The following is a 27,884-nucleotide window of genomic DNA, read 5'->3' as shown; positions in this document are numbered from 1 at the left end:
TCAATAGATGACCGCTTTAAGTCTTGCACAGATGGAATCAGTAAATTTCTGCTGCTGATCCAAGGTGGACGTTACACACAGAGGGAAAGAAGAATGGTAGATATACTGCAGGAACACTTTGGAGCTAAGGCTTTAAAATACCTGGTGGTTATCTCTCTGGAAGATGGAAAGGTTGTTGGCACACTGGACGATGCCCTCCTGGAGTTGATAAAAAATGTGCGATGGAAGATACTGCCCTATCTCATCATCTGCAGCGATAGACAAGCTGCTTGCTCTCGAGACGGTGGACTACATGCTGGCTGAAAACGGTGGGACTGGCTACACTGAAACCATGCTGCGTGAAGCTCAGAAAATGAGCACAGAAGACTCAGCCGTGAAGATGCTGAAACAGAAGGTGGAAGAGGTCAAGGGGAAGGAGCAGGCATTCAAGCCACTGGTTCAACGACAGGAGGAGAGAAGAGCCAAAGAGATGGAGCAGCTGAGGGCGAAACATGCTGAGGAAAGAAAGAAGGAGGCAGCAGAAAGAAAGCAATATGAGACAATAAGAGAGAGAGAGGCTGGCGGAGGCTGAGATAAGCCACAGAGGTTTATCCCATAAGCTATCCTGTTGCAGAGCTTTCAAATAGGACCATTCCTTCACTGTGGATATGACCACCATCTTCTGCTTGGTGGTAGTTTTATCATCTGCCAAACAACACAGTAATGACTTGTCAATGAATTGTAATTAATATAGAGCGCAGTTATAATCGGTATTACCATGTTTTTTAATAGTAGCTATTACTTTTTCTAATAATATGCAGCCCAACTGCATGTGTTATTTCAAATAACAAATGCAAATATCGTCATTGTATTGTGAATTAAAATAGCGTTGAACGTGTGGGAAAACGCAAAATGCACTGTATGTAAAAAAGAATGATTTAAGACCTGAAACTGGATCAACAATAAGATGCTTCCTGAATTTCATGTGTGACCCGTGAAGTTTTGATGTCAAGGAAGTGCATTCCACAGCACCACCTTGAATTAACAAGATACTTGTCCAGTGCTTCTTCCTCATTCTTCACATCATGAGTTCTATGAAATAACTCACTAGGCCTTCCACTACTTACTATTCTACCACGTGAAGTACAACTGTGTACCCTTGTGTCTTGCTTTCCCACAATGTGAGCACATCTTTAATATGCCAGTGTTTCAAAAGTCATATTTGAGGTGAACATTTTTAAACTGAACCAATATGGGAATTTGGAAACTCCTAATCAGTTGGCCTGATTCAGTTTCCTTTTCTTACCTGACTCTATTAAGATGCTGCCCTCTGCATAATAAAGCATGTCTGAGAGGCATCTTGCAATTGTTGCTTGTCGGCATTATTGCTGAATCAGCATCACTGCAGACATCCATCACATCACAGTGATATGAATGACATCCAAGATTAAATGTGAGCCAACGTCCAGTACAACTGTAAATTTCTCACAAAAAATAATAATCTTTCTGATGAATTAGCTCCTCAATTGCTTTCTTTATCTTCTTATTAAGAAACAATAAAGAACACAAGAAAATAAGTACTACATGAAATTAATAATTCATTTGTTGCAATATTGGTATAAACATAGCTCCAGTTTATGAAGGATTTCCCCTACATACACAATAGCTGAGATTACTGAGGGATTGCACCATCTCCCTGTGATGCTGAGCGCGGCTGACTGCCACCATCAAAACGGTCAAAAACAAGGCAGTACGACAACTTAAAATGGGGGAAACCGTCTGGTAAATTCTGATAGCTTTTTTGTTGTTGTTAAACGCTTAACTTAAAAAATACAAAATATGGTGCAACATAAAGTACCTTTTTAGGAAATTATAACAATTTGCGCTAATATTTTTACTATTTCCCCCAAGTATTATATTGATACTCTAGACGCCCCTAAATATCAAATGGTTTGCTCCGTTGCTATGCTATCTTGTGTAGACATTCTCCAGGGTGATGAAGAAGATGTAGCCAGCTATTCAGCCTGAAAATACCTAACATTAACGTTGTTCGGTTTGAAACCTAAATTGTGTGTAACGTAACCACAATTACAATGGCCGGTATAAGGAGAGTTAACGGGAAATTATCGGGAATCAACCCAGCTGTCAGGTAATGTTAATATCGAATTGTGTACAGGGAACGCCTCAGTGAAGCTGTCAAGCTAACCTAGCAAACGTTAGTGCAAGCCGTTATTCGTCGACGGTTAAACGTCAGTTGGCTAAAGTTAGCTAGTTAACCGGTACTAGTATCAGTAATTCTAGCTAACGTTAATGGTTGTACCCAGATAGGTTACATTGTCAGTATTAAGCAGCGGGTTAGGCTATGCTACACATTAATTTAGCTAACGTTAACGGTGCCATTCTTAGCGTTAGCGTTAGATATTCCCTGCACATCATTCAGTCAAGTAGCTAGCTAGTTGGTTAAGTTAGTCGTGACGTAAGTTAACGTTAAACCATTTGACTCAACATTCCCCTAAAGTTAGCTAGTTTTAGTAACTATGAAGCCATTACTAGCTATACACTGTACATATAAATATATTCTTTTTATTGTGACCTTTTTCAGTTGCTCTCGCCTGTGTCAGGTTCAGTCTCTGCTTTGTGAAGGTGGCACTGTCACTCCTGATGGCATCCTGTGCTCTCTTGGTATGTTGAGTTGCAAGATTTATTTTTATTTTTTATATCTGTAACCTTTAGCGTTATATCTTTATCCAGCATGGTTAACTGCCAACTGCTAAGGCTGGAGGATATACTTTTTTAGGACAGATGGGAATCATTGTTTTGTGTATTTTAGGAATTGACAGCAGATATAATGAGGGGTGCACTGAGCTGGCGAAGTATCTGTTCTATGGACTATATGGAAGAAATCAGCTGAATCTGGAACATGTCCTTGAGGAATTTCCTGAAGAAATGCTGGATGGTGCGTTTTCAAGTGTTCACAGTGTTGCAATCATATTTTGTGTCTGCTTTAGCTAGTTTGTTATCTCTTCTTTCTGACACAATGCTTGTCTGCTTTCCAGATGTAATCCTGTTGATCAAGGCAGAGTGTGTTCATCTGTACTGCAACCCAATGAACTACAGTTACCTGTTGCCCTACGTGTCCCACTGGAGGAACTTGCATCTTTACTGCATGACAAAGGCGGAGGTACAAAAGGCCTCTCACTCCCTTAACAGGCTTATCATTTATATTTATTATTCTGTATTCATGTAGGGGTAGGAACCTTGTCAAGAGCATGTAGGCAGGTTAATGTATCCATCTGGCTATGATTTTAACCCTTGTAGGCATAAAAATAAGCAGCATCTTTGAGCCAAATGCTGGTGAAATAGGAATTAAGCTGGTTGATTTGCTTCACTCACCACCAGCCAACAAAACAATGGTTATCGATTGAGTGGCTGGTAAAATTTGATCATTCACTGGCCATTTGGCTGGTGGATGACAAACAGTACATTTTGAACCCCGCTTGCAGGTTACTATTAATTTTATTCAGACACTTTCCTATTAAACCTGTGTGCTTATATGTTACACCTTGTCTGCACAGGCTGCCCAGTGAAAGCAGCACATTCACTTTCCCCAATGACATAGTGTTTTCTAGTTGTTACCACTCTACCTGCAATGTGTACACAGGTGTATAGACCGTTTAAGGTAATGATTGCCATTGCGGAAAATTGTAAATATGGCCATTTGTAGAAGTGTTTGTAATTCATTCCATCCTAAGATTGAGTCCTTTTCCAAGTTGTCTGCACATGTATTTTTCCCACCTCCAAACACAGTATGAAGATGAAGAAGCAGCAGAGGAATTCAAAATTTCCAGTTTCGTTACAATGGTGCAGGACTGCTATCGCATTGGAGTACCTTACAGCTCCCAGGGTACATTTCGTCACATTTTAATCTCCACATTCATTCACCACACATATGTTACAGAGATAGTGAAAAGCATTCACAAACTTGACATTACATCTCAGTAAGCTGAAATACAATGTAGTTTCACCTTCTTAACAGCACATACTTTTAAAATATTATATAATTACAACAACAACACAGGTAATTGTACATGTACTTGCTCTACTGTTACTTTTAGGACACATCCAGAGGTTTGATATGTTTATGATGGAAAAGTGGCCCCTGATTCAAGCTTTTGCCCTGGAAGGCATCGGTGGAGGAAGCTTTTTTACCATGAAATACAAGGTACCTTCAAGCAAAAACAGAAAAACTAAACCATTTCTTAAGCTCTGAAATGTTGCAAAGTTGAAAGACTTTTCATATAAAAAGTATTTGTAGCACTATATTGTGCTTGTGGTTCTACACTTGTTGCTTCAGCTTGTTTTATATATTCCTGCCTTCCCAGCTAATGGACATGAGTGAGAAGCTGTGGCAGGTTTACAACAGACTTGACCCAGTGTCCCTGGATAATCTCCTCACAGAGGTAAGACTGAGCCTCTATTTTCATCTGGCAGGTGTTTCAGATGAATGTGTATTTGTTATCTTGCTATGAGTCTATGAATACATAATGGTGTGTGTGTATATACACATATACATATATATATATATATATATTGGTCAATGATGTCATTATTTTGTCCAAAAGCCTTAATAATAACAAAAAACAAAGATATCATGTCCAAAGTATGTGAGGTAGCACAACTTGATCTCCTTTATTGAATCCCAAAGGTTTTCATTATAATTTGCCACATATCAAGGTATTTTGAAGATGTTAAAGTGTCAAAAGGTTATTCGGTTTAACTATTATTATCAATATGATTATTCCTAATAATCTTAATGATAACCATTTTTTACATTTAATATTATATAAACAATCAAATACTCCAGAGACTGGATGGCTTCCATGAGTTTGCAGCTCATCATTTAACAATTTAAACAAAAACTGAATGCTTCAATGTGTTAATTACTTTAATATCATGAACGATACATGTTTCATGTAAATATGCTAATTCCAAAAACAATGAAATGTAATGTTTAAAGTACTTTTTACATTATTTATATTTCAATAATATATGTGCTTTTTGTAGCAATTTTGTCTCTGAATTGTCTTAAATATTAGAATGTCATTCGGTATAATCAGTCTTGGTCATTTGGTGAAATCGATATAGTAAATATTCAGATGTAATAATATTGTTTTTAATAACTAAAAAAACTACAATGATACAAATAGCAAATTAGGCTATTTTTTTTCTATATTTTCCCTTTTTTCATTTGCCTATGCAATGTTTTACTTGAATATGTTGAAGGTTAGGTAAGAGTAGTCATATGAAATGATTACATTTATGAGATCAGTGATAAGGTTATTTCATATTTCTTCCATGTTACACAATGTATATTATCGCAACACAAATCAGGTTTGTTTGTATATGAATAATTATCCTCAAATTAATAATGTAAAATGTACTCATGGTTAAACCAAATGACTTTTTTGGTGACAAAGTTTGTCCTTATTGTAAAAAATGACAAAAGCTGTGATAAATGATTGCATAAACCACATAACCTCATTGGTATCACCTAACACTCAAAATCTCCATTTTAAGTTTTTACACTTTTAGAAACCTATTTGTCAATGACCCATATACATATTGTTTGTTACACTTTATATTGTTTTTTATTTTTTCATTTTGGTGTGTTGCAACACACTTATTGTGTTTTTTTGTTCGAAAAAAAAGAAAGAGACAACTTTCTCAGTGGTTGAATTTAACCAGACTTCTGGACTTTCTTCTAAAATGTCAAGAAATTTATCGCCAAGCGATAACAATTTTTTTTGTTGACATTAATTAATCAAGTGAAATCATGTAAAGTTCCAGTAAAAATGTCCCCATTGTTAAAAGCAGTTGAAGTAAAATGATTTGATTTTAATAATTATGTGTATATATATGTTGGTATTGTTTGTGTTATTTTAGGACTTGGTTAACTTTGAGAAGCAGTGGAGTGGATTTTTCTCCAGCATGGACCTGGAGAGCCATCTGTCCATCTTGGAGCTATCTGAAGCACAGTCAGGCGAGGTACGATTATGTATGTTCCTACAAAAATTAGGTGGAGTTGACGGCAATAGTGACTGGAAGGAGATCAAGTTCATGTGTGCTTACATGACTACTTGTGCATTTGTTGTAAAAGTTATACTTTGTATGTATGCACATGTTTACAATAAATTATTTGTATTTTCAAACGGCATTGTTCAACGTCTGGTCCTAGTAGTCAGCTAAGTTTACTGTCTGCATAAAGTGTATTCTCATCGATCCATAGGCATTCCGAACATATTACTCTCATGGACTGATCTCAAGCAACATCACAAATAGAAGGTATTCTTATTCAACTGTGTCTTAACACTGAAATGATGTTCTTCTGTAGACCTGTGGTTTGTAGAACGGAAAAAAACTATTGCGTAATCAAATGTTCCTTTATTTCAGTAAAAGTCAGCAGCCCTTTGTGTTGTTTGGGAGGCATTCGTCCTCAGAGGATTTGGAGAATTATTTGTTCAACTTTCCCTCCGAGAGTCATCAGGTCCGCAACACAGGACCTCTGGGTTCTGCAGCCAGACACATGGTAAAAAGTCTGAAATGGAAAACACTGAACTACTTGCATTACAATTGGGTTTCTGTTAATGGCTTGGCACCTGTCGAAGTGGTTAGTATAGTAGAAGACCTGCCACTGTAAAAAAGTGAAAAAGTTTTCTGATGTATATTTTGTTTAAACACACATTTTCCAAGTTTAATAGGAAAACTGGCCTGCAGCACCTCCCTGTGAAGTAATTTTGTACAACCAGTGTTGTTTCAGAGCAGTGTTGAGAAATCATCTTAAACATCTCAGGAAACATGATCACTGATCCTATGCAGGGTTTTTCCCTGACATAAGGTTAAGGTGCAGCACCAAGCCGTTTTGGGCAGCACCTAAGCCTAATGAGTGTATCTAAAAGACTTTTCTCAGCTCTTATGATTGAAGTTGGACTTCTTTAGCGAGTTTTTTAATGTGTTTTATTTATCTGCTCTAGTTTTAGACACAGATAATAATAGGTAACAGATAAATAATAATGGTCCAAAATGATGTGAAAAAGAGACCACAGAGACCCAAAAAAAAACCTAAAGATAATCAAAATGACCAAAAAGAGACACAAAACAACCCCCAAAAAGAAGAAATGTATGGGGAAATTGCTTCTTTTTTTTAAATTAAAAAGATTTTCTTGAGGAATGACACTTAAGCCCCTCGCCAAATACGCACACTTAATCTTCCACAAAACTAAGGAAAACACTGCTATGTTTCCTGTGTCATTTGTGAACATGCCAGCTAACAAAGAAAACACTTTTTTTGTCCATTAGATTCTGCAGTGTGTGGCTCCCAAAGGACCTCTAGCCTGCTCTCGAACCTATTTCTTTGAGACCACCCACACTCCATACCTTGGTGAGGATTACTGTAGGTTACTTTGCTTATTTAATATTGATCAACTGCACATTTGTAAAATTATTAGTTACATTTTTTTTAAAGCATAACTTATTAACCCAGGGGTTCAAGCTATATTAACTAACCTTCTGTCAGAATTGTTATTGTGAAATGTTACTTTGCGTGAAGTCAAATGCAGTGTCCAGAAAGGGCTTGCCTGGGGTTAACTGTAATATGAGAAGCCTTTTATTTATATTGTTAGTATATCATTTATTTACACTGGCTGTATTTCACCCACAGGAAATCAAAACACAGAGCAAAAGAAAACGGAAGTCTTGTAAGTGATTTAATTTTGGCTCTATTAATTAATATTTTTTCCAAGAAGGCTAGTGGCTGGCAATTGTTAAATGTTAAGAATGTCTGAATTAAAGAGTATGTTTACTGTGTTGTTTATAGGCTTTTGTCACAAATATATTCAGCTTCTGTTCAAGCAGTCCTTTCAGGAATCAAATGCTACTCCTGTACCTCCAGCGCTACCAAGGTAAGAAAAAAATGCACATATTTTGACATTTATCTTTCAGCATGTACTTTAAAATGACAGAGGCTTATACCATAAAGCAAGATCTGGGTTATCGAGGTAATTTCAGGTTCAACCCAGGGTTTCGTGTATCATGGCGGTGGGCACTTGTTACCAGTGTGACTCGAGATCAGAGATCAACCGGTACGAAAGCACCGCCTACCGACCAATCAGTACTCAATTTTATTTATTAACGGCGTCACCGTTCTTTTAAGATCCGGTGGTGCTCGGTACGTGGATAGTGAGAGGTGCGCTCAGTGGGGCGGCTGTGGCTCAGTGGTAGAGCGGTTGCCTGCCAATCGGAAGGTTGGTGGTTCAATCCCCGCCCCTGCAGTCATTGTCGAAGTGTCCTTGGGCAAGACACTGAACCCCGAGTTGCCCCCGGTGCTGCGCATCGGAGTGTGAATGTGTGTGAATGTTTATCTGATGAGCAGGTGGCACCTTGTACGGAAGCCCCGGCCACAGTGTATGAATGTGTGTGAATGGTGAATGTTTCCTGTAGATGTAAAAGCGCTTTGAGCAGTTGTTAAGACTGGAAAAGCGCTATATAAATACAGCACATTTACATTTAAAGTTAAAACATTTAGAGACCGTCAACACCCCTTGACATTCCCTGATGGGTATCTTTATGAAAGATATAGATTTTCAGCAAAGGGAATTACGTATTTTTGTCAGCTTCTTGAGCTGTATGTTGCAAATGCAACAAATTGGTTTGAATTTTGTTGTTAAATTAATTTTTTTATTTGCTCCCATGACTGCTTACCAATGCCAGGGTTGTAACTGAAAGCATAGGCTACAGCAACCAAAATGTATGGAATACACAAGTGTAATTATGATGAGATCTTGTTGTACCTGACTGATGGGACAGGGATATTGATAAACCCTTTAATTTACGCATTACAGCGTCTGCAATTTTTTGCCAGCTCACCTTAGCAGGCACTGTCTTGCTTTTCACCTGTATTACGTGTCTGTGTTCTTCATATTTCTTTAAGATTATCGTTTGCTCTTTTTGTGTAACATATGTGGCTCTAGTAGTCATGCTGTGCCAACACTGCCCCTTTTATGTGAACGCACTTGTTAGTTTGGGAAACCCTGGGTTGATTAAAGAAGTTGACAACCCCCATCATGTCACACCTTATACGGGGCCGCGGTTGTGAGGTAACGGAAATAAATCCAGGGCATGTTTATCTTGATTCGTAGTATATGCCTTGGATTCATAAAAGCGTGTTTATTATTGCAGGCTAAGGATGTAGCAGAGAACACCTTTCTCATGGCTTTGGACTCAATGAATTTAAGTCCATACCGCAGTTCTCTCAGGTACAGTTTGATTTAGATTTTGTTTCACCTCTGTGTAAGACTTTCAGCCAAGTATGAAATGTTTTTTATGTATTGTTTGAGGTTTGATTCTGTTTTTTTTTCTCCTCAGGTCCAAATGTGAATTCACCATTCAAGCAGTGAATATGCAAGGAAGGTAAGTGTTAGCAAGTCCTTATTGAACATTTGCAAGAATTTGTATTTTCTGACACAGCTCCTTGAAAATGTAATTGTCTTATTTGAAAAGGAAAAAAAACATACTAAATTGATGCTTTAAAAAAAAAAAAAAAAAGATCTTAAGAGCCTCTTTTATTTTTGTTTTCAGAATCATTCCTCTGACTGATGAAGAAAGCCGTTATGCAGTTAAAACAGTAAGTTAGAGAAGGCTAAAATGGCTGAAATGACTTTATGACTTCAAATGAAAAGTTTTTGTTTTATTTTATCCGGATTGATTCGACTTCTGTTTTAAAGGCCTCCATGACTGTCCGTGACATCCCAGACCTGCAGTGGGATAGGGGCGACCTGGGCTCTGTGGTATTCTCTGAGTCCTTCTTGGAGTCCAGCATCAACATTCAACAGAAAGGTACAATGTTGATTTGATTAAGTCTAATTAGAATTGCTGATTGATTCCACAAAAGAAATGTGATTTACTTATTAAGCAGGACAAATCCACATTTCACTGTTAACAGAAAAAAAACAGAGCACTGGTCTAAAAATAGCCTATTTCCTGCTCTGATGATCATATTCCTCATTTATCTTCCTTGTTTGTCATTGTTTGGCTTTGTTGTTTGTGCTCCATTTTAAACAAGTATGTTTCCTTTCCTGCAGATGGCACTGTGTCCTCGGACAGCTGCTACACCATCCTGACTACAACTGTGCCTCGATATGCCTGCTGGCTGGTATGTGTGGGGCTCAAAATCTGATTATTTATTATTTATTAATTTGTAGATAGATTCTTTACAGTTTAGGCATGTTGTCAAAGTCTTGTGGTCATGTTGTTTTTAGATGGAATCTGATGTCAAGCAATCTGAGCAAGCCCAACATCTTGCTAAGGTAAGTTCAAAAGCATCATGTGTCCGCTTCAGTGTATGAATACATGTTTATGTATGTGCATGTGACTTCATCACTGAGATTATGTGTTTTAAACAGAAAGAGGAAGGCACATGTTTGGGAACTGCTCTGACTGTAGCAGATGCTGCATATGTGTTCTCCAGCAGCCAGCTTTCCACACCTGAAGAAGGTGACATTCTCCATTAACAATAAGATTTCTGCCATGTCGTTGATATTTATATACAGTAACTATGCTACTGTGTAATCTTTGATTCTTAGAGGTCTAAGTTGGCCTGAAATCAATTGTCAAATTTAACTTTACACCACCCTGTGAATAAGGCTATGGTTAAAAGTCTATTTTATTGATACACCATATTCATTTCTGTTTGATTGTGACATTTACAAGATATTTTTTATATATTCGGGACATTGTTATCCCTTATCTGACAATGAGTTGCATCATTTGTATTAATATATCTTTAAATGTTGATCCTAGGAAAAATAATTTTCTTCTCTGAGGGACTCCTGTTTATTCATTCTCAATATGGAACCTTTACCCTGTCCAAGGATCACATCAGCACCATCAAGTTCTATGATCCGGTAATACTTACACTTATGACTAGATGATCACATATACAGTATACTAACTTTTCTAAAACAATCTGTAATATTTAACATTACAGCATTTATCTTTTGAAAAAAAAAAAAGTAAATATTATAAAAAATGTTAAACCAAATATTAAACAAACATTCAATGAAATATTCCACTTTCAATAAATCACGGTCTTTACGATTAAATAATCGCTTTCTTTTAAATCGCGATTTCGATTTGAAAACAATCAATCGTTCACCCCTATTTTCTACCCAAGATCTATTTTGTTGTCACATAAAAGACAGTTCTTTACTTGCTTCCCTATACATATGCAGTAAAACATATAATATCAATCCATGTGCAATTAAATTTCTGGTTCCAACTTGTACATGATTTCTGTGTCTTCTTATTAACAGGACTCCAGTGCTGTGGCATCTCTGCTGGTGGAGTATGAGAGCAGCGTGCTCCCACACCTTCCGTTCCCTCTCCACAGCGCCGACCGTTGTCTGGTTTTTGCTCTCCAGCCCAGGTCAAAGAGCCACAGGGCCTTCTACTCCAAGGTACGGTCTTTAGCCAGTGACTCTGAGAGGGTTTGAGTCTGAAGAGGTACACATGGGGCATCTAATAGATCACAAATCCGGACCCTTGCAAATTTTGATCTGGTTCCAATATCGATTTAAGTACAAAATTTGTTTTGGCCCATCTAGTTTTTGTCCCTTTTTGTTATTTTTTTGGCACTTTTTCAACATTTTTGTTACTTTTTGGTGCTTTTTGGTTTATTTATGTTTTTGTTTTTTTACTTTTTGAAGCCTATTCTGATTTTTTTGTCAGTTTCTTTGACATTTTTGATGACCATATTGTAAGTGACGGACTATATGAGACATGTAATAATACATAAAAGCAATAAGCTATACATGTTTGGCAAAACTGAGTTTGACACCCCTGTGATAGATGATTCAGTCTCTACATTGTGCTTGTATAGAATTAATCTAAGGATTTATTTATAGCAGTGCTAAACATAGTAAGAATTGAATCAAGACAAAAGCGTCCCAGCCCTAGTGTTTATAGCAGTTTATCAGATGTTCTTTTAGATTTTGCTAAGACAAAATTCTATACAGTAATGTAATTTTTTAACTGATGATTTGTGAATGAAATATAATTTAGCAGATGATTGGGTTTTGTGTTCAATAATGGATTATCCATTATTTTATAACTACTTCTTCACTTTAAGCTCATTAACGATAAAGCTTCAGTTATATGAACCTTATCTCTCTGCAGGTGTTGTCAGTATGGCAAAACTCTAAATCTGGACTCACTCTGCAAATGATGGACGAGAAGCACCTGACCTGCAACCAGAAAAACATGTAGGAAAACTGTATTCTCTTTACAACTTAAGATTAGTTGTCTGTATGCTAGATTCCATTAGAAATCTAATTTAAACTAATAAAATCAATTAAAAACAATTCAAACCAAATATGCATACGTTTTTGATGAATTCTGACTAAATGAATTTTCCCAATTAATTTTAGAAAAAGTGAAGAAAAAAAACATTTGAATATGTTTTACCAAGCCTCTGTCTTATCAGATTTTAAGTTTGTGATTGCTTTTAAAATAATGAATCAGTCTTCTGATGCTATAAGGTAGGTATGTAAGGTCTAGCCATTGAATCATAACAAAGAAATTGTAATGACTTTATTTTTCTCTCAGGCACACCAAACTGCAGAAGCTACATGACAGTCAGGAGCCGCCCGTGGCCAAACGCAGGGGCAGCCTAAAGACTTCATACTGCCAGCTGCCAGAGCAGGACATGTTAGTATACACTCCAGTCACTCAGTAGACTGCTTCACAGTTAGACCAAACAAGTAATAAAACCCGATGCTAGGTATTGCTTCATCGTGAGTGTGTCTTCCCAAAATATCATCTAAGCCTGTGTTTCTTGATGTAGTGTATTCACCACTGGTGACACTTCAGAGGTCTTTCATGCAGAAGGAAATTTTATAAGATAATGAAGCTTCATTATCTGGCCCACAATAAACAGTGCACACATATTCTTTTTTGGCCATTATAGCTAAAACGAAGACCACCACATGCAAGGATGGTTGGCTTCTTGGTCTTCCCAAATCTGTCACCTGGTATAATTAGACAGCCAACTGTTTTAACCCAAAATAGCCCTACCATACATGCTCATAAATACTTGTTGCTTTTTTTTGTTGCACAATTTTGCAATATCAGTCTTATTTATAAGCGCTTGATTCTAGCAAAGAAAAACATTTTTTTATAGAAATGTATACTGCAAAAACTGAAACAAATACCAGAAAAGCTGGATTTATGGTTTCCCCGTAGCCTACCTAAGTGGCTTGAAGTTTGTACTTCATGTATCAGTGCGTTGTGTGTGCGATGAGTCGGCGTGTGTGTGGTAGAGTGAGGGAGAAAGTGAGAGTGGCGACTCTAGAGTCATATTGAGAGAAACAAAGCATCTCCCTGTGCTTTCTGACCACGGTGGGAAGTCTGTAGCAGGAAAAGGAGGGAAGTTTGAAGTGTTAGCTGTAAAATTAAAGGTAATGCATTTTTGTGCATTACCTTAAATATATTTGATCGATCCCAAAATACCTCTTTTATGCATTTGTCCCTGTGAGTGGTGACATCATTTCTGCTTGCTAATTGTTTGATTCTCGTCTATGCCAGGTTTCTTCAGCACTTTGCCTTGAGTAGTATAAGTCAGGAGCCCATTCTGTATGACCACCTGGGGGTGCTCTTCCCCTCTGCAGAGCTGGGGAATCCAGTTAGCAGTCAGGGAGACAAGGTGAGCATATTAACTAAAGTGCAGTGGATATTCCTCATTTCTAAACATGTATACAAAAATAACATGTCAGCTTCTTTTATAGAATTCTTTCAGATACAATTGAAATCTGATGTGTGTGTTTTTGTGTGCAAAAAGGTTGTCATTACCATCATCACTGGACTACTGGGAAGCCATAAGAAGAAACTTTGCAACTTCCTGGTCCAGTTGAATAAGGAACATGGAAGGTGAGAGAGATTTTCATCCAACAAGGTTTTTTTGGTTTCATTTTTGTTTTTGTTCCATTTGTTGTTGTTTCTTTTACATGTTTTATAGCTATTTCATAGTAATGAGAATAACAACGCAAACAAAACCGGTACATTTACACTTGATCCATAGGTGGGTGGTGTACGAGCCTGATCCTGACAGCTGCGACAGCTTCTCAGCCTCTCACCTGCAGCAGTATTTGTCCAGCTTCCTGGAGAGCCAGAGAGACCCGGGAGGCAAACCCCGTCTGTTGGTTCTCTCACCTGGGTAAGAAAGCCGGCCAATCAGCTTGGTACTGAAATAATTCAAGACTTAAGTTGATCTAGCAGAGCTTAACATTTTTCAAAATTGATCATGTAATGTCTTAAATACTAACAAAAAATCTCAGCATCTGTACCTTATCAGTCTTTAGAATATGTCGTTAGGTATTCAAACCGAACAATAACAGTGTTTGAAGAAAAATGTTTGAAAGAAAATACTTAATGAATTTCCTGTTGTTTGTCAGTGTGCGATGTTGACCTATTCATTTGTAAATGTTACTATTTGGACAGATACACAGATGTTCTGGATGTGGTCCAGGCTGTGCTTTTCCACCCTGACCCAGTTGTCCAAGCGTGTTTCACCATTGGCGCTATCACTGCTTGTGTGGACCCCCTCGCCTCCTGTATGGAGCACAGGTGAAATTTCAGTAGATACATATCTTGTTAAAGTAAAAATAAAACAATCTTTGGCTGCCATAAGGGATTTTTGCCACTCCAATCACTCCTTAAACACAATCTGCTGTTCCGCTATCTGTCCGTATGCTTAGCATTTACCAAAAACATACATTTTAACTAAAAATAGCTTGTATTTAAAGTTAAAAAGGCTAAACAAGCTAAAACACACCAGTAACAGAACTTGAGATTCTAGTTGAGGTTTTCACTCAGATAGCTTTCAAGTAACATATGGATAGTCCAGATGATGACAGACAGGGCCGGATGTTGATAAATTGTTGAAGCACCAGAGGTTTTCCAGGACGAGGTTACATGACACTTTTAGCTATTGAAACTCAAGGCTGGGTGCTTTTTTACAGAGAGGATCAGTCCTACATTTAATCTCACTCTCCTTTTGTTACAGGCTTTAGATGTAGCTTACAGTGTTTTTCACTGTCGAAGATTGAGTGAGCTGCTCCACACAATATGACATACCACTCAGGGTAATAGGCTGTTTTCCACTAGGCAGCCTAGCTGCATTGGCCAGAGATACTTACAGATACAGATGAAGTCAGTCTAGAGGGTCTGGTTGAAAAAAACTACTGCTGCTGTCTTTCTTCACCAGAATTTTAATTAAAAAGCGAGTGGGTGTTATAACAAATGCCCTGGTAACTAGATGAAGTATAACAATTTGATTCTGCACAGTCACATTCAGAAATACTAGAGCATATATGCAGGAAGAAAAAATCTACCTGGAAACTCCCACAGTGAAACTCCCAATAAGGTGATTTCTAGCAAGTGGAGATTTAATTCAGATTTATTATTAATACATCTTAAACCTGTTTTGTATCCTGTGCTGTCATCATAATGTGATGAGTCTCCTGTCGAACTCTGAAGTCCTACTTGGCTCAGCAGTGGAAAATGTATAATAAGAGGCTTAGTTGGCAATGTGGTTAGCATTGACTTTTCCATGTGAGGCATCTTCAACAAGCCCCCCTATCACTGTCCGTTCCCAAAGATTGTGTGGACCCCCACTATGGCGCTAATTGGGTGTGGTTAGCCCAGCTTAGGCCTGACCTGCCTGTCAACCCCCTCAGCATAGCCCTTTAATCCCCCAGGTCCACATGTGTGACCAACACCCCCCTCCTCAGTGAAGCTCATCAGTCAGTCATGAGCCATTCTTTGTGATGAATGTAGACAGTTCATTACATCAGGACAGGAAAGATAAATGCCTTTTGAAATTGCTGATCCCCCCCAGCCTACAGGCTCGCTAAGAGCTATAGGGAAAGGTCTGTGGTGGCTGGAGGGGGACTTGGCTCAGAAGAGTTGTTCAGAAAGTGGTATATAACAGTAATTGATTTAAGAACGCAGGGTCAATTTTTTAGAGATTACACACATTGATTTTCACATTGGTCAGTTGCCAGTCACAGTCATGATGTCACCCTATGAGAAATGCCTCACCAATTAATAACTGGATTGCCATCCAATTATCCTGTTTATTACTGCACAGCGTTGGCAAGCGCCCATTATTCATTAATACCATTTTTGTTATAGATGACATTGTGGAATGAGACATGGGTTAAAAAAAGAGACTTAAATAATAATTAAATAAATTAAAACAGCTATTATGTGTGTCACTCAGGAACCAAAAATTCTATTTTCAACATAATCTATCCACAATGATGCAGTGACCATCTCAATCAAACTAAATTTGCATTTGACTGATGAATGACAGTCAGTCCTCACCCTGTACTCAACTATACAGTATATTTAACTTAACTTATTCTGTACCTTGTCTGTCACTGCAGGTTTGCATTTCCTAAGCTGTTGGAGCAGTGCAGCCAAGGTAAGTCCTAACCTGTCTGTCTGTCCATCCGTCTGTCTGTCTTTCTGTCCGTCGCATTGTTCTACCCTCCAGTCTTTTGCCAACTAAATACATATAAGGATAAACTTCTTAAATGGAATAGTTAGGAAATGTCACATGATATTCATTGAAATTGATTTTTGTTATTATTATTATTATTATTATTACGTGAATGCTCTTTTGGAAGCCGTTCAACATAGCCATTCCAAATGTACCCCATGTCATGCAGTACATTAAAGATGTGATGTACAATATAATCATTAAAGGTCAAGAAATGTATGATTTTTGTCAAACTAAGTCAGAGGAGAAGTTGTACATGTATGACAAAAATAACACTCATTGTCACAGTTGAGTAGCAAAGTTATAAAGTAGCAGAGTTGTAGTGCCATGCACCCTCCAGCAGGACTGCTTAGAAATGCAAAATTGTAACTTATTGTCAACATATTTTGCAAACATATAGTTTATTGTGTTTTAATGTGAAAGTTCTAAATAAATTACATTCGGGGGTTGAGTTTGCTGTTCTGAGCTCAGTGATGGTGGTAAATCAGTTGTTCACCATCCCTATTGTGAGAGCACTACAGCCAATTTTGTTGTTAAAGGTTGTAAATAAAGTTCAAAGGGGCTGTACTCAAAATACTGAGGGAAAAAAACAGTGGACTGGGATTGCCTCCACACAGCTCTCACAGACCATTCCCCAATACGTGAAATACCTATGTTTTGTCATGGCTTTATGCACTAACATGCATGCACAGCTGGACCCGTAATGAAAAAAAAGAATAGAGAAACCCGGTGGCACGAGTGTCCTAATTAGCTCGCTATTAATCACAATTTTTTTATCTGTTCTTAATGTACTTTATAAGGGATATTTTTTTAAGTTTTTAATGCTCAAGTGGTATTTGAGACTCTCTTGCTCCGTTGGTAATTCAGTCACATTGACAGTAATGTTACATGCAAATAACTTCAGTCTTGTGGAGAAAACCATCTGAAAGGTCTCAACTTGCCACTCAAAAACCTTTTCTTAATCCAACCAAACCAATAAGGCCAGCCAACAATAGGTTCAGCACCTCATTGCCTCAACTGTCACTTCATGTTTAAGAACACACAGTTCACATTCCATCTTGTATTCTGAATTTACATTACTGCCATCATCCTTGCATTCTTTTTGGCCGGAACCAGAAAAATCCCAATTTGTCCCGGTGTGAAATATAGTATTTCTGCTGTGGCTACACATATGTGATTTTGTTTTTTCTAGAAAGTGAGCCAGTTTCTCTCAGAATTCACATTACCTTTTTGCGCCTGTTGTATGTCAGGTATTGTGAGCACGGTAGTGTTCACTGGGCTGAGAGCAGAGCAGAAGCAGCCCCTTATGCAGCATGTTCATCAGTTGGTACGCTCTGCCAACCCCACCGCAGCCTTCATACTGGCAGAGAAAGGAGCTGTCACCAGGTAGGCACCTACAGAAGCATGATCAATGCCGCAAACAGTCATTTAACTGATTTTATCCCTGCCTAAATTATTCAGTCTATAGGCTACATTTTATTCCACTTTATGAGTCTATGTTTAAATCTGTTGGGTCAGAGCATGGCTCAATTTGAACAGTGCTTAGTTTGTTGTGAACATTTCCCACTGCATTCTGAGCTTAAAGAATATTTTATTTTTGTAATTAAAAGATATTTTCCCAAGTAGTTGAGTTTTTTCATTTTGTATTTGCATTCCTTTCTGCATGTACTGTATTTGTACAAGTTAAGTGTTGCATATAATTCTATTTTTTTTTTTGGGCAATTAGGAATGAAGATGTGAATTTGATATTATCTGATAGCAGCTTCAATGAGCCACAGATGCTGAGAGCGCGTTATGTCCTCTACCCTGGATGGTAAGACTTTCACCCTGTCTACCTCTCTACCTGTTGTGACCCCCGTGCGTCCTCCTGGGTACACACACTCAACCTTTTAGCCGCTGAGCAACAGATTGGTGTTGACTCCTGCCTCAGCATTCCTCATTCCTGCCTTGCCTCCCTCCCTGCCGTGCAATTGCCACTCGTCTACAGTGGAGGGGGTATCGGCTGGCGATTGCTGTAAATCCCCTCAGGGCATCTTGTGTTCTATCACCAGCTGCCTGCTGGCAGCCCAGGAACAAGCTGTTGGCCATGCAGTTGCCATGTACACAGAGGTGGTATCCTTCCCTTTGGACTAGGTCCATTCAGCCTTCGTGCCTCAGTGGTCAGCCTAATATGAACCTCTGCTAAATCCTCCTCTCAGATCGTACACGGGATATATGGCCAGTCTGCTCTTTTGATTTAGCTTTATTTTGTGTGTTTGTGAGTGTTTTTGAAAGGCTTCTCACAAGTCCTAAACCGTTTTACCAGCAAAAACACAAACACTGGCCTTTTTTCTGTGGGCAGCTGGTAGAGTAAACAACTTTCCAGCCAAAGACAAAATGTAGCACAAACATTTGGCTTGCTCTAGATTTAACTTCCTCACCATTTGTGTAATGTGTATGTGTTCTGTGTTTCAGGTGCAAAGGGCAATTCTGTTCCGGTTCTGGGTCTCTGGTCCTCACCCAGCAGCGTGTGGCTTTCAACCGGCCCCTAGAGAGGCCTCTATTTGTCACCCGCTGTAAAGGTGAGACCAAAAGGAATTCTCCTCCCTCCCACATCTGACTCTCACATGTGACAGAATTTCCAGATATGAGCTGGCAGGGTTTGATGATTATTACATAAGCCTCCTTTGCTTCCAAATATGGAGACAACGGAGGTCTCAAAGTAATTGTTCGCTGTTGGTGTGAAGCAGTCTGTGAGCCCAAAGGATCTACTCATGACATCTTGCTGCCAATGTTGCTTTTCAGAAAATATATATTGTAAACCCAACAATGTATTTCACAATACTAACTGCTAAAACTCATCATGTTTCTGTAGCATTGAAGTCATCACTAAGGCCAAGCCCCTTCCGAGGAAATGTGTACAATGTTTGGGGAAAAGTCCGATTTTCTGGTAGGAAAAACACATTTTCATTTAATTTTGTCTTAAATTACAATGCCACTTCTGCTAACTTTTTGAAATTTTCAGATCAGATTTTGAATTCCAGAGAACTTGCTTTTGTTCAGCATTACTAAACAAATGTGACTTATTATCCATGGTAAATATTTAACCTGCATTTGCATTTCCCAGTTTTGGGAATTATTAGAAAAGGGTTGCCCTCAAGGCAGGCAAGAAGCTCCTGACGGTAGGAATATTGCTCAGTTGTTTCTCTGGTGTCTGGTGTTTAGAATTCAGCTCATAGTCCACTGGTTTGGTTTCCTCCACATAGTTCTTTCTCACTCTTTTTGTTCATTTGGAGACCTGTGTAGAGTTGTTGCATGAGGAGAGAGTGCAAGTGTCTGTGAGGAGATGTGCAGAAAATGTGCAGATATTTAGTAAAGAGCCTGGGAAGATACAGTAGAATGGAGCGAATGTGGAGACTGTAGAGTACCATCCTTATCCCAATACTCGCATTCCCTTGGTGTCAAGTGTGTATATCAATCACTGTCTTTAGGTTAGTGTATCATTTACATCACTTTATATTTAGTTATTTTTACTTTCTTTATTTTTTGTATTTTGTAATTTTGTATTTAGCTGTTGCACATTCAGTACATATTTTATATTAAGTTAGGACGTATTTGACATGTTTTATCTTTTTACCACTCACGTGAGTTCTGTGAGCCATTTTGGGAACAGAGAGGTTGTATAGCTGTTAAAACATTAACACCCCTCCGACAGCATGCTGTTGTTTCCATATGGAGCTGCTGAACTGTAGCAGGTGTAGGATTGGGCATCGAGAACCAGTTCCACCTTGGAATCGTTTAAAAAAAATCATGATTTCAATTGAAACGTTTCTTTATTGGAATAGTTTTGATCATCAGTTCCAAATTTAACACGTGCAAGTTTTGGTTCCTTTAGCGGCCATCGTATTTCCACGAGCTTGTTGTGTTGCAGCCATGGAGCACAGTAAGCGGAACTCTAAAGTGTGGCTTTGTTTTACTTTGAAAAAGCCTGGTAAAATTGTAAATCACCATTGAATCAAAATACAATGTTCCTCTTATCTGTGATATAAGCATGTGGACCATTTCAACTCCACACCTCAAAGAATTGGAATCGAGCATTGATAAGAACCGGAATCGAAAGGAAGAATTGGAATCAGAATGTCTTACAATCAAAACGATGCCCAATCCTAAGCAGGTGTTACACAAGGTGTGACCTGTATTTGCGACTTGGATGTGAGTTGCTCATCTCTGAAACCTCCAGGCTCAGACCAGCTGATGGAGGTGAGCTACAACACAGTGAGCGGGAGCCTAAGCATTGTTCCTCTGACCCCGGACCCCAAAGACACCACCACGCCCTGCTTCCTGAACTTTGATGGTGTCGGACTCACTGAGGATGGACTGAAGGACTGGCTGCGGCAGTGTGCCAAACAGGTAGACATTTAAATGCTTGCTGTTTTTAATGGCAATACACACTCAGACTCATGTACAGATCTATGCCGATTGGTAACATCAGTCAAGTACTATATAAGAAAGGCTGTTGTTTCTGTTTGGTGTTTACAGAAGCAGACAAAGAAGCCTAAGAAGACTAAAAGTACTTTATCGCCACAAGAAATCAAGAGCATTCATGTGAGTGTGTTTATATTTATTATTATTATATAATTTTATTTTTACCAGTGGGTTTTGTGTGGACCAAACTGCCTTAAAGCTTGACCATGGGTAATGATTTTATGAGCGTGCACCTGCTTTGTTTGTACCTATATTGAATTACTAGCATGCACGCAATGCACATATGCACTTCCCAGCTGCTGGTTTCATGCTTGGTGGCTGAAAAAAATGTAGCAGATGCAACCGGCAAAAGATGGAGAAGAACGTGAATCTAAATAATGCAAGTTTTAAATTATTAAAGTGTATTTTTGTTTTTTCTTTACAAATACATGTGGAATGAAATGCATTCAACACATTGTATAGACCCCAGGGACACATTAACATATGCTTTCTGATAAACCATGAATGTAAGCATAATTATTTTTGTTTGCAAGAAACCTCCACAGGCTAATTTTAGTTGTATTGTCAATGAATGCCACAGGAATGGCAAAAGGTTTGTCTGTTTTGTCAAAAACTTTGACTCAATTTGATATTATATGTTCTTGTTTAGATGACCAGGCACCTGGACCCACTACCACCAGGCTTCTTCTACAACGGTCATCAATATGTTGACATCTTTGGAGAAAAAATGAACTTCCATCCCTGTATCCTTTTCCAGGCTTCTTAAACTGCTTATAAGTATAGCTAAAAAAGTTATGCACTTTAATTCGAAGTAATTCCACGTATTCATTATCGTAAGCCCCTCATAATATTTTCTGAAAGGCAGTGTCCTCCACTGCCTGTAGTAATCATGACCGGCGCACCCAGTATAAGAGTACAGCGTAGTTCACCCAAACCACAAATTTCTTTCTAATTTTAACTAGTCATTTTGGTGTCTAAACTTAACTATCAAGTACGCTATGTAAGGTGACCAGTTGCCATTTCTCAGATACCTTTTGGTGCCTATACTTAACTGTCATGTAACCAGTGACCAGTTGCCGTAATTTCTTAAGATATCATGCAAATTGTTGTGCATAAGTTTACATACAATATCCTACGAACCCTTTGGCGAGAATACGTTTCATAGTGGTGACTATTGTCAAACTTCAACTACTGTACATTGAAGTTGTCACTCAGGCTTGGAATACTGGAGGATTTTCATATTTCAAAGGCTAACGAAAAGAAAGAAACAAGTGAACTTAAATCAGCTGTTTAACTAAAACATACCTTGTGTTGATACAGTTTGATGTTAGTCAGTTTAGTTAATACAAATCCAGCTCTGTTTGATAAATCATAGAACATTTGTACAGTTTAATTGACAAATAAAGTTAGAAAGTTCACTTTTTTGAGAGCAGTGATCATAAATCATTGTGCATGTCTGCTTGCATCTATATTTACTGTTGTCGTGGTGATTGTGCAACTGTTGCCCTTACATTGCTGTTACCACAGACATGGAAGAGTTTATTAAAGAGTACCTTGCCAAGGCCAACAGAGAAGTCGAGCAATTCAACAGTCAGCTGGAGCTGCAGGGACCGCCTGACCTGTTTGATCCGTGATTGAATCTGTCTGTATGCCCACTGCCTCCATCTGTCTTATTTAAGTCTAAGGGGAACCACTGTGGGAGGGACAGGGAGGGCTCTGGGGCTATCTACTAAACACTCCACTAGAATGGTCAATGTGTGGTCACACCGCATGCATCTGCAGACACTGCTGCTAGAAGTCCATTCATTATCTAAGTACTATGTCACTTTTTTTCCTTATTTGTTTGCAAATGAGCTTTTAAAGAAAAATGACATCACCCATCCGAACTAGTTACACATGGCATGGCTGTATGCCTTACTTCCACCTGCAATACCACTAACTGTAGAGTTAGCACTTTGGCAAGTTAGGTATCATATTTATCAAATGAAATTTGACAAATTGATGTGGTCACTTGTGTTAATTCAAATTTAAGACAAGTTAGTCAAGAGATGAGGGTTGCTCACAACTGCAGACAAATCTGCAACGTAACGCAACACAAGACTCCATCTTTAAATCAATGTTATTACGCCCCACTAAGCCTGCAAGCTATGGGACTTTCACAATTTCAGGGAATTTCCAACTGCACACTCCTACAGCTCGTGCATTTCTGTTTATCACAGTTGGCAAATAAATGCCTCTATTTCTGGACAGGCATGGATAGCTGTTTGATTCTGGTGGGCTCCCTGGTGGGGTTTCTCAAGAATTGTTGTCACCCAATCCATGGCCCACCTGTTATCTTGTCTGTGTGCCACGCTGCAGCAGTGAAAGCACTTGGCCAAAGGGCTGTAAACATTGGGCCGCCTGTTGGCTGCAGACAACTGATGAATGATGCCATTAATCACATAGCTAAACACCATCCCAGTGCTTTATTTTAAGACTCCTAAAGTGAATCTAATAAAAGTGCAATAAAGCAAACTTCAGTCCCTGCAGCAAAGTGTTGTAGTTATGAAACAGCCGAGGTCGTCAAGAAACACAAGAAACTTTACCTTAAACCACTGTGTTCTATTCATTATGCTGCTAGTGAAGCGTGAGAAACCAGGTAGACACAAAGTTAAGTTGAGCATCCCTGCAGCCAGGTGTGGATCACTAATTTCACTAAGTTCATTTGTTGTTGTATTTGTTATAGGTGTGAACGTGTTTTGTTTTAATCTTTTGTGTCACTGCTTTTGGGTAGGTAAAGGGGGGAATTGAAATAACCTGGGAAAACTTAGATTCAGTTCTCTGTTTGGGTAAACATGAGGTTTAAAAGCCTTTAGTGATAAGTGATAAGGCTTCGTATTAGCGGTGTAATGTTGCAGAATCAGACGTTGTGTCCTGTTTGAATGAGTAGTTACAGTATGTAAACAACCGTTACAGTATATAACTACTCATTCGTTTGTGTGTCACACTAATGGTGTATGCATGTCTTCCTCTTATCAGGGTTCCTACACAGGTTTTGAAAATCTATAACTTAAAATGTGTTTGGGTGGAGAACCGGTGCTGTCATTTGTACAGTTTGTACAGGGTTGTACAAGACCCACTAAAATTATAAGTTGGTGTATCTAACAAACCAAGCATTTCAAAGGGAAAGCTTGGTAAATATGGGGATTTTGAAGTAGTAAATGTGTAGGAACCCTGCTACAATATCTAGAGATTTGATGGCTGTCATTCATTATGGGGTCAGCAGTGTAACATGCATACTAATTCATCTTTTGGTCATGTGGCTCTAAGTTTGTCTTGGGTAAATTGATACTGACCAAGGAACATTAAAATGCTCATACAATTGTGCATATAGTACTGCTACTATAACAGTAGAGTGCATTGGATTGGCCTTTGTACACTCACTGTACCAAAGCAAATGGCCTGTATTTAGTAATGGGTACTAGATTTTTACCATCTTGCTAGAAGAATATTTTAAACCCAAAATCTAATTCTTTAGGAGACGGGGGAATTGTTGTTGGTGTGGCAAACACAAATTCACCGTTGTGTTGATATTTTTAGATCACTGGTGACCTCAGTGTATTTTGGGTTGCTGTTTACAACACTGGCTATGTTGTGTTTTACATGTCCATCAGTGCTGTCAACAGCCAGTAAAAATCAATACTTTTGTTTTCAGCTGTCAGACAGAGAGAGTGTGATAACACTGTTAGCAAGTCATTCCCCCTCTCCCCCCTGGAAGTATCTGCAGATTCAAATAATCCTGAATCTGAACTCGAGCTGACACTGCTGGCCCCATCCGTCCTCTCAGTAGAATCTACTCTAATGATCTAAACAAGCCATACCATCTTATGCTAGATGTGCCACTGTCTTTTAGAAGAATAATCCAATGCATAGGATAGCACGTAACATAGCAATGAAGTATGCCTCTAACATGTATTACCCTGGCATGTTCCAGCCAGCAAAAGAGTTATTCAAAGTTACTCATTCCCTTATCTCCTCTTGTACACTCCTTCTCTTTTATGCTATAAAAAAGTGCAATTGTACCTTGTGTTTTTATAAATTGTTCTTACAGTACCCTCAAATAGCTCTTTAAGGACAAAAAAAAGAATTGAGCTGCTAAATTCTAAATCTCTTACAGCTTGTATTCTGTGATCTAATGGATACTTTCTTTAAGTGCTTGTAGCTTACACTTAACAACAAGTGAAGGGTTTTGTGCAAATTTAAGATGCCACCTGGAAAAAAAGCTTTACCTCCGCTTACAAATGACAGATGGAACGCAATGCAACAGATAACACTGCTTTTTTATTTTCTATTTTAAAGTGGCGCATGATAGGATGTCACATAGAATCCTTTGTAGACCATATGATAACCATGTGTTGTTTGAGCTGGGGTCCTCTGTTCAGCGTTTCAGGGATGCATTATCAAAGCAGTCTGTAGTTATGTAATACTGCAGAGAGCTACCTTGATTGACAGTGAAATAGTTGTGAGGCTGACGAGACTGAAGGTTCCACAACTTCGAAAGCTGCTACACATGTCAAAGAGCAGTGAAACTGAAACTATAATTGGCCAAGAGACCAAAGAGTAGTCCTTAAAGAGTTGAGGGTTATGTAAAATGTTTGTGATATTCAAATCAAATTACCACTAAGACATATACAGGACTACTGCTGCAAGTATGTCTACATTATTTTGCATGTGTTGAGATGTCATGTGAATATAATTCCACATATTTAATGACAAATATTGCCTTTCACCAAACTGGTACAACAAAGAGAAAATAATCACATTTATTTTACGTATCTGCTAAGAATTTGAATTACCTCGAGAAAAAAATGACAAATAGTATTTTTATAAAACTGTGAATTGAACATTCTAGGTGCAAGCAAAACGTCTCCTTTCGCACAAGCTACAAAAAGCAAAAGCAGATGCAATTTTTTTGGTAGGAAAAAAAACTCAAACAGAATCTGAACGGTCGTGAGATGTCAGGTTTTTGTGATCCAGCAGTGCCTTGGCTGTACGGCTAAGAAAAGCAGAGATTAAAGCTGCATTCAGAGCTCCATCCTTCTCCCTGTCACAGGAGCTGGAGGAGCTGTTGGCAGGCGAGGATCCGTCCTTCAACAGTGTTGGTGAAAGGAATCCATAGAGTCGTTCTTTAAAGCAATGTTGTTTTTACTAAGTCAGAAGGTAAAGTAGCCGATGTCACACAGGGGAAGGCCGCTGGAGGGCTCAGGGCGAGTCACGTATTCTTGCAAATTAACCAGAAAGATGTTGGAATACAGCGTATCACAGCAAGTACTGAAACCAGTACAGTTTGTGTGCTTAAAATGTATTCAGGCTCAAATTAGAATATTTCTTGGTTGCTTATTTTCATTTAGTACATGGATGACGTCAATTCAACCAAATGAGATCAAATTCATTACTTCAATGCGCAACATTTTAGATATTAATGAACGTGCGTTACATTCAAGCCAGTGCCAAATGAGTTGCTACAAAGCTAATTAAGACAGCTCCACACAACTCTCTGTATTTCTCAGCATGGCTATGTTCAGAAAATCCCGTCCGACGTTCGTGCAAAAACAAAGAAGATAATCACCTCCTCTGAAGAGTTCATCTTTGGTGGTGCACGATCACGGAAGGCTTGTATCGTGCGGATGACCCGACAGTGTAGCTTTAAGCTGCATCTTTGTCAATTTCATAAATATCTTAAATATTACTGACGGGAATAGAACTAGAATGCCCAGCCCTAGTTGGTAGTTTTGTATCTGAGTGCGGACATAACAAAAAGGGTATTTAAGTTTGTTGGGGGCCCAAAGAGCCCTCCACAAGCCTCTCGGTGTGACTGCTACGTAGCTCTCTGGCAAACTGAGCACCCTGGTGTCTTCATCCTGTATGTGGAGGCTAGCCATTTTGTAGCTGAAGTTATAGGACAAAAACGAAGTTTGGTGTTAATTGGTTTTTTACAAAGGGGGGGAAAGTAGTGTTCTCGTACTGCACTGTGATAACGCAGTATCGGAGGTTTTTGTTCTTTTTCTAGTTTTAAAGATTGGCTCCATATTTAAAAGGGCCATCTGCGTGGAATGTATGCACTTCTTGAAGAAGTGGATCATATTGAGGTATTTTTGTGCTTATTGGAGACAGCGGCTTGGAAATGGATTTTTAACTGTCCAAATATTGCTCAAGCCTCAGGGGACTAATTGTTTGAGCTGTTCTGTCCCAGCGAGGTTAAAAGGGAATCAGGCTCTTCACCCACACAGTCCTCACAGACAGCGAGAGGAATTTGCTCAGGTGTAGTTATTATTTCCATACCTGAGATTACATATTTGCCCTATAAAACCCAAGTGTGATAGAAGAAGATGGGGGTGAAATTGTGGTTAATATCTTCTGTCTGTAGCCACACGCCACCAGCCGTGTACAAAAAAAAAACCTCGGCTGTTTTATCATTCGTGTCAAGTAACGATTCAAGTTGAGTTTGATGTTGTGATGGCAGAATTAGACCTGGGGGGGTAAGCAAAGGGCTCATTTCTTCTCCATTATCTACACACCGTCCAGAGTAAAAGGAAAAAACTTCTTATGGTCGCTATTGTAATGACAAGAAAGAAAGAAAAAGAACTTCAAAAGTGCCAAACGGACTTCCACATTTTGTTTTGAGGGTGTTCACAGAAAGTGGGCAAAAACTGAATTGCATTTGCACAAAACTACTGTAACTTCTGTTTTTTTTCCTGTGACTGATGCTTTTATAATCCAATTGTTGTTTTTATTGCACCACTTAATCCATTAAATATTTATATGGTTGATCAATGTTTGTTCTTGTGTC

The 27,884-nt window shown here is 38.6% G+C and overlaps 1 protein-coding gene across 1 annotated transcript; it reads left to right on the top strand.

Annotated features, from left to right (window-relative positions):
• The first annotated feature begins 1,889 nt into the window (after positions 1-1,889).
• dnaaf9 (dynein axonemal assembly factor 9) lies at positions 1,890-27,494 on the top strand. The gene is made up of 37 exons (XM_032511958.1): positions 1,890-2,128; positions 2,582-2,661; positions 2,810-2,935; positions 3,036-3,160; positions 3,787-3,883; positions 4,095-4,201; positions 4,362-4,439; positions 5,923-6,024; positions 6,266-6,321; positions 6,430-6,565; positions 7,336-7,417; positions 7,697-7,733; positions 7,853-7,937; positions 9,214-9,290; positions 9,400-9,444; positions 9,613-9,658; positions 9,759-9,870; positions 10,116-10,186; positions 10,293-10,340; positions 10,437-10,527; positions 10,834-10,937; positions 11,346-11,489; positions 12,208-12,293; positions 12,637-12,738; positions 13,615-13,732; positions 13,868-13,956; positions 14,108-14,242; positions 14,527-14,652; positions 16,476-16,513; positions 17,842-17,977; positions 18,318-18,404; positions 19,046-19,152; positions 19,446-19,520; positions 20,811-20,980; positions 21,110-21,175; positions 21,705-21,798; positions 22,583-27,494. Exons 1-37 carry the CDS (start codon positions 2,073-2,075, stop codon positions 22,687-22,689), a joined length of 3,441 nt encoding a protein of 1,146 aa, XP_032367849.1. The 5' UTR covers positions 1,890-2,072; the 3' UTR covers positions 22,690-27,494.
• Positions 27,495-27,884: the final 390 nt, after the last annotated feature.

Source organism: Etheostoma spectabile, unplaced genomic scaffold, assembly GCF_008692095.1.
Source record: "Etheostoma spectabile isolate EspeVRDwgs_2016 unplaced genomic scaffold, UIUC_Espe_1.0 scaffold58, whole genome shotgun sequence".
In the NCBI taxonomy this organism is placed as follows: Eukaryota; Metazoa; Chordata; class Actinopteri; order Perciformes; family Percidae; genus Etheostoma; species Etheostoma spectabile.
The sequence above is the reverse complement of the archived record's forward strand: the minus strand, read 5'-3'. Positions and strand labels throughout refer to the sequence as shown.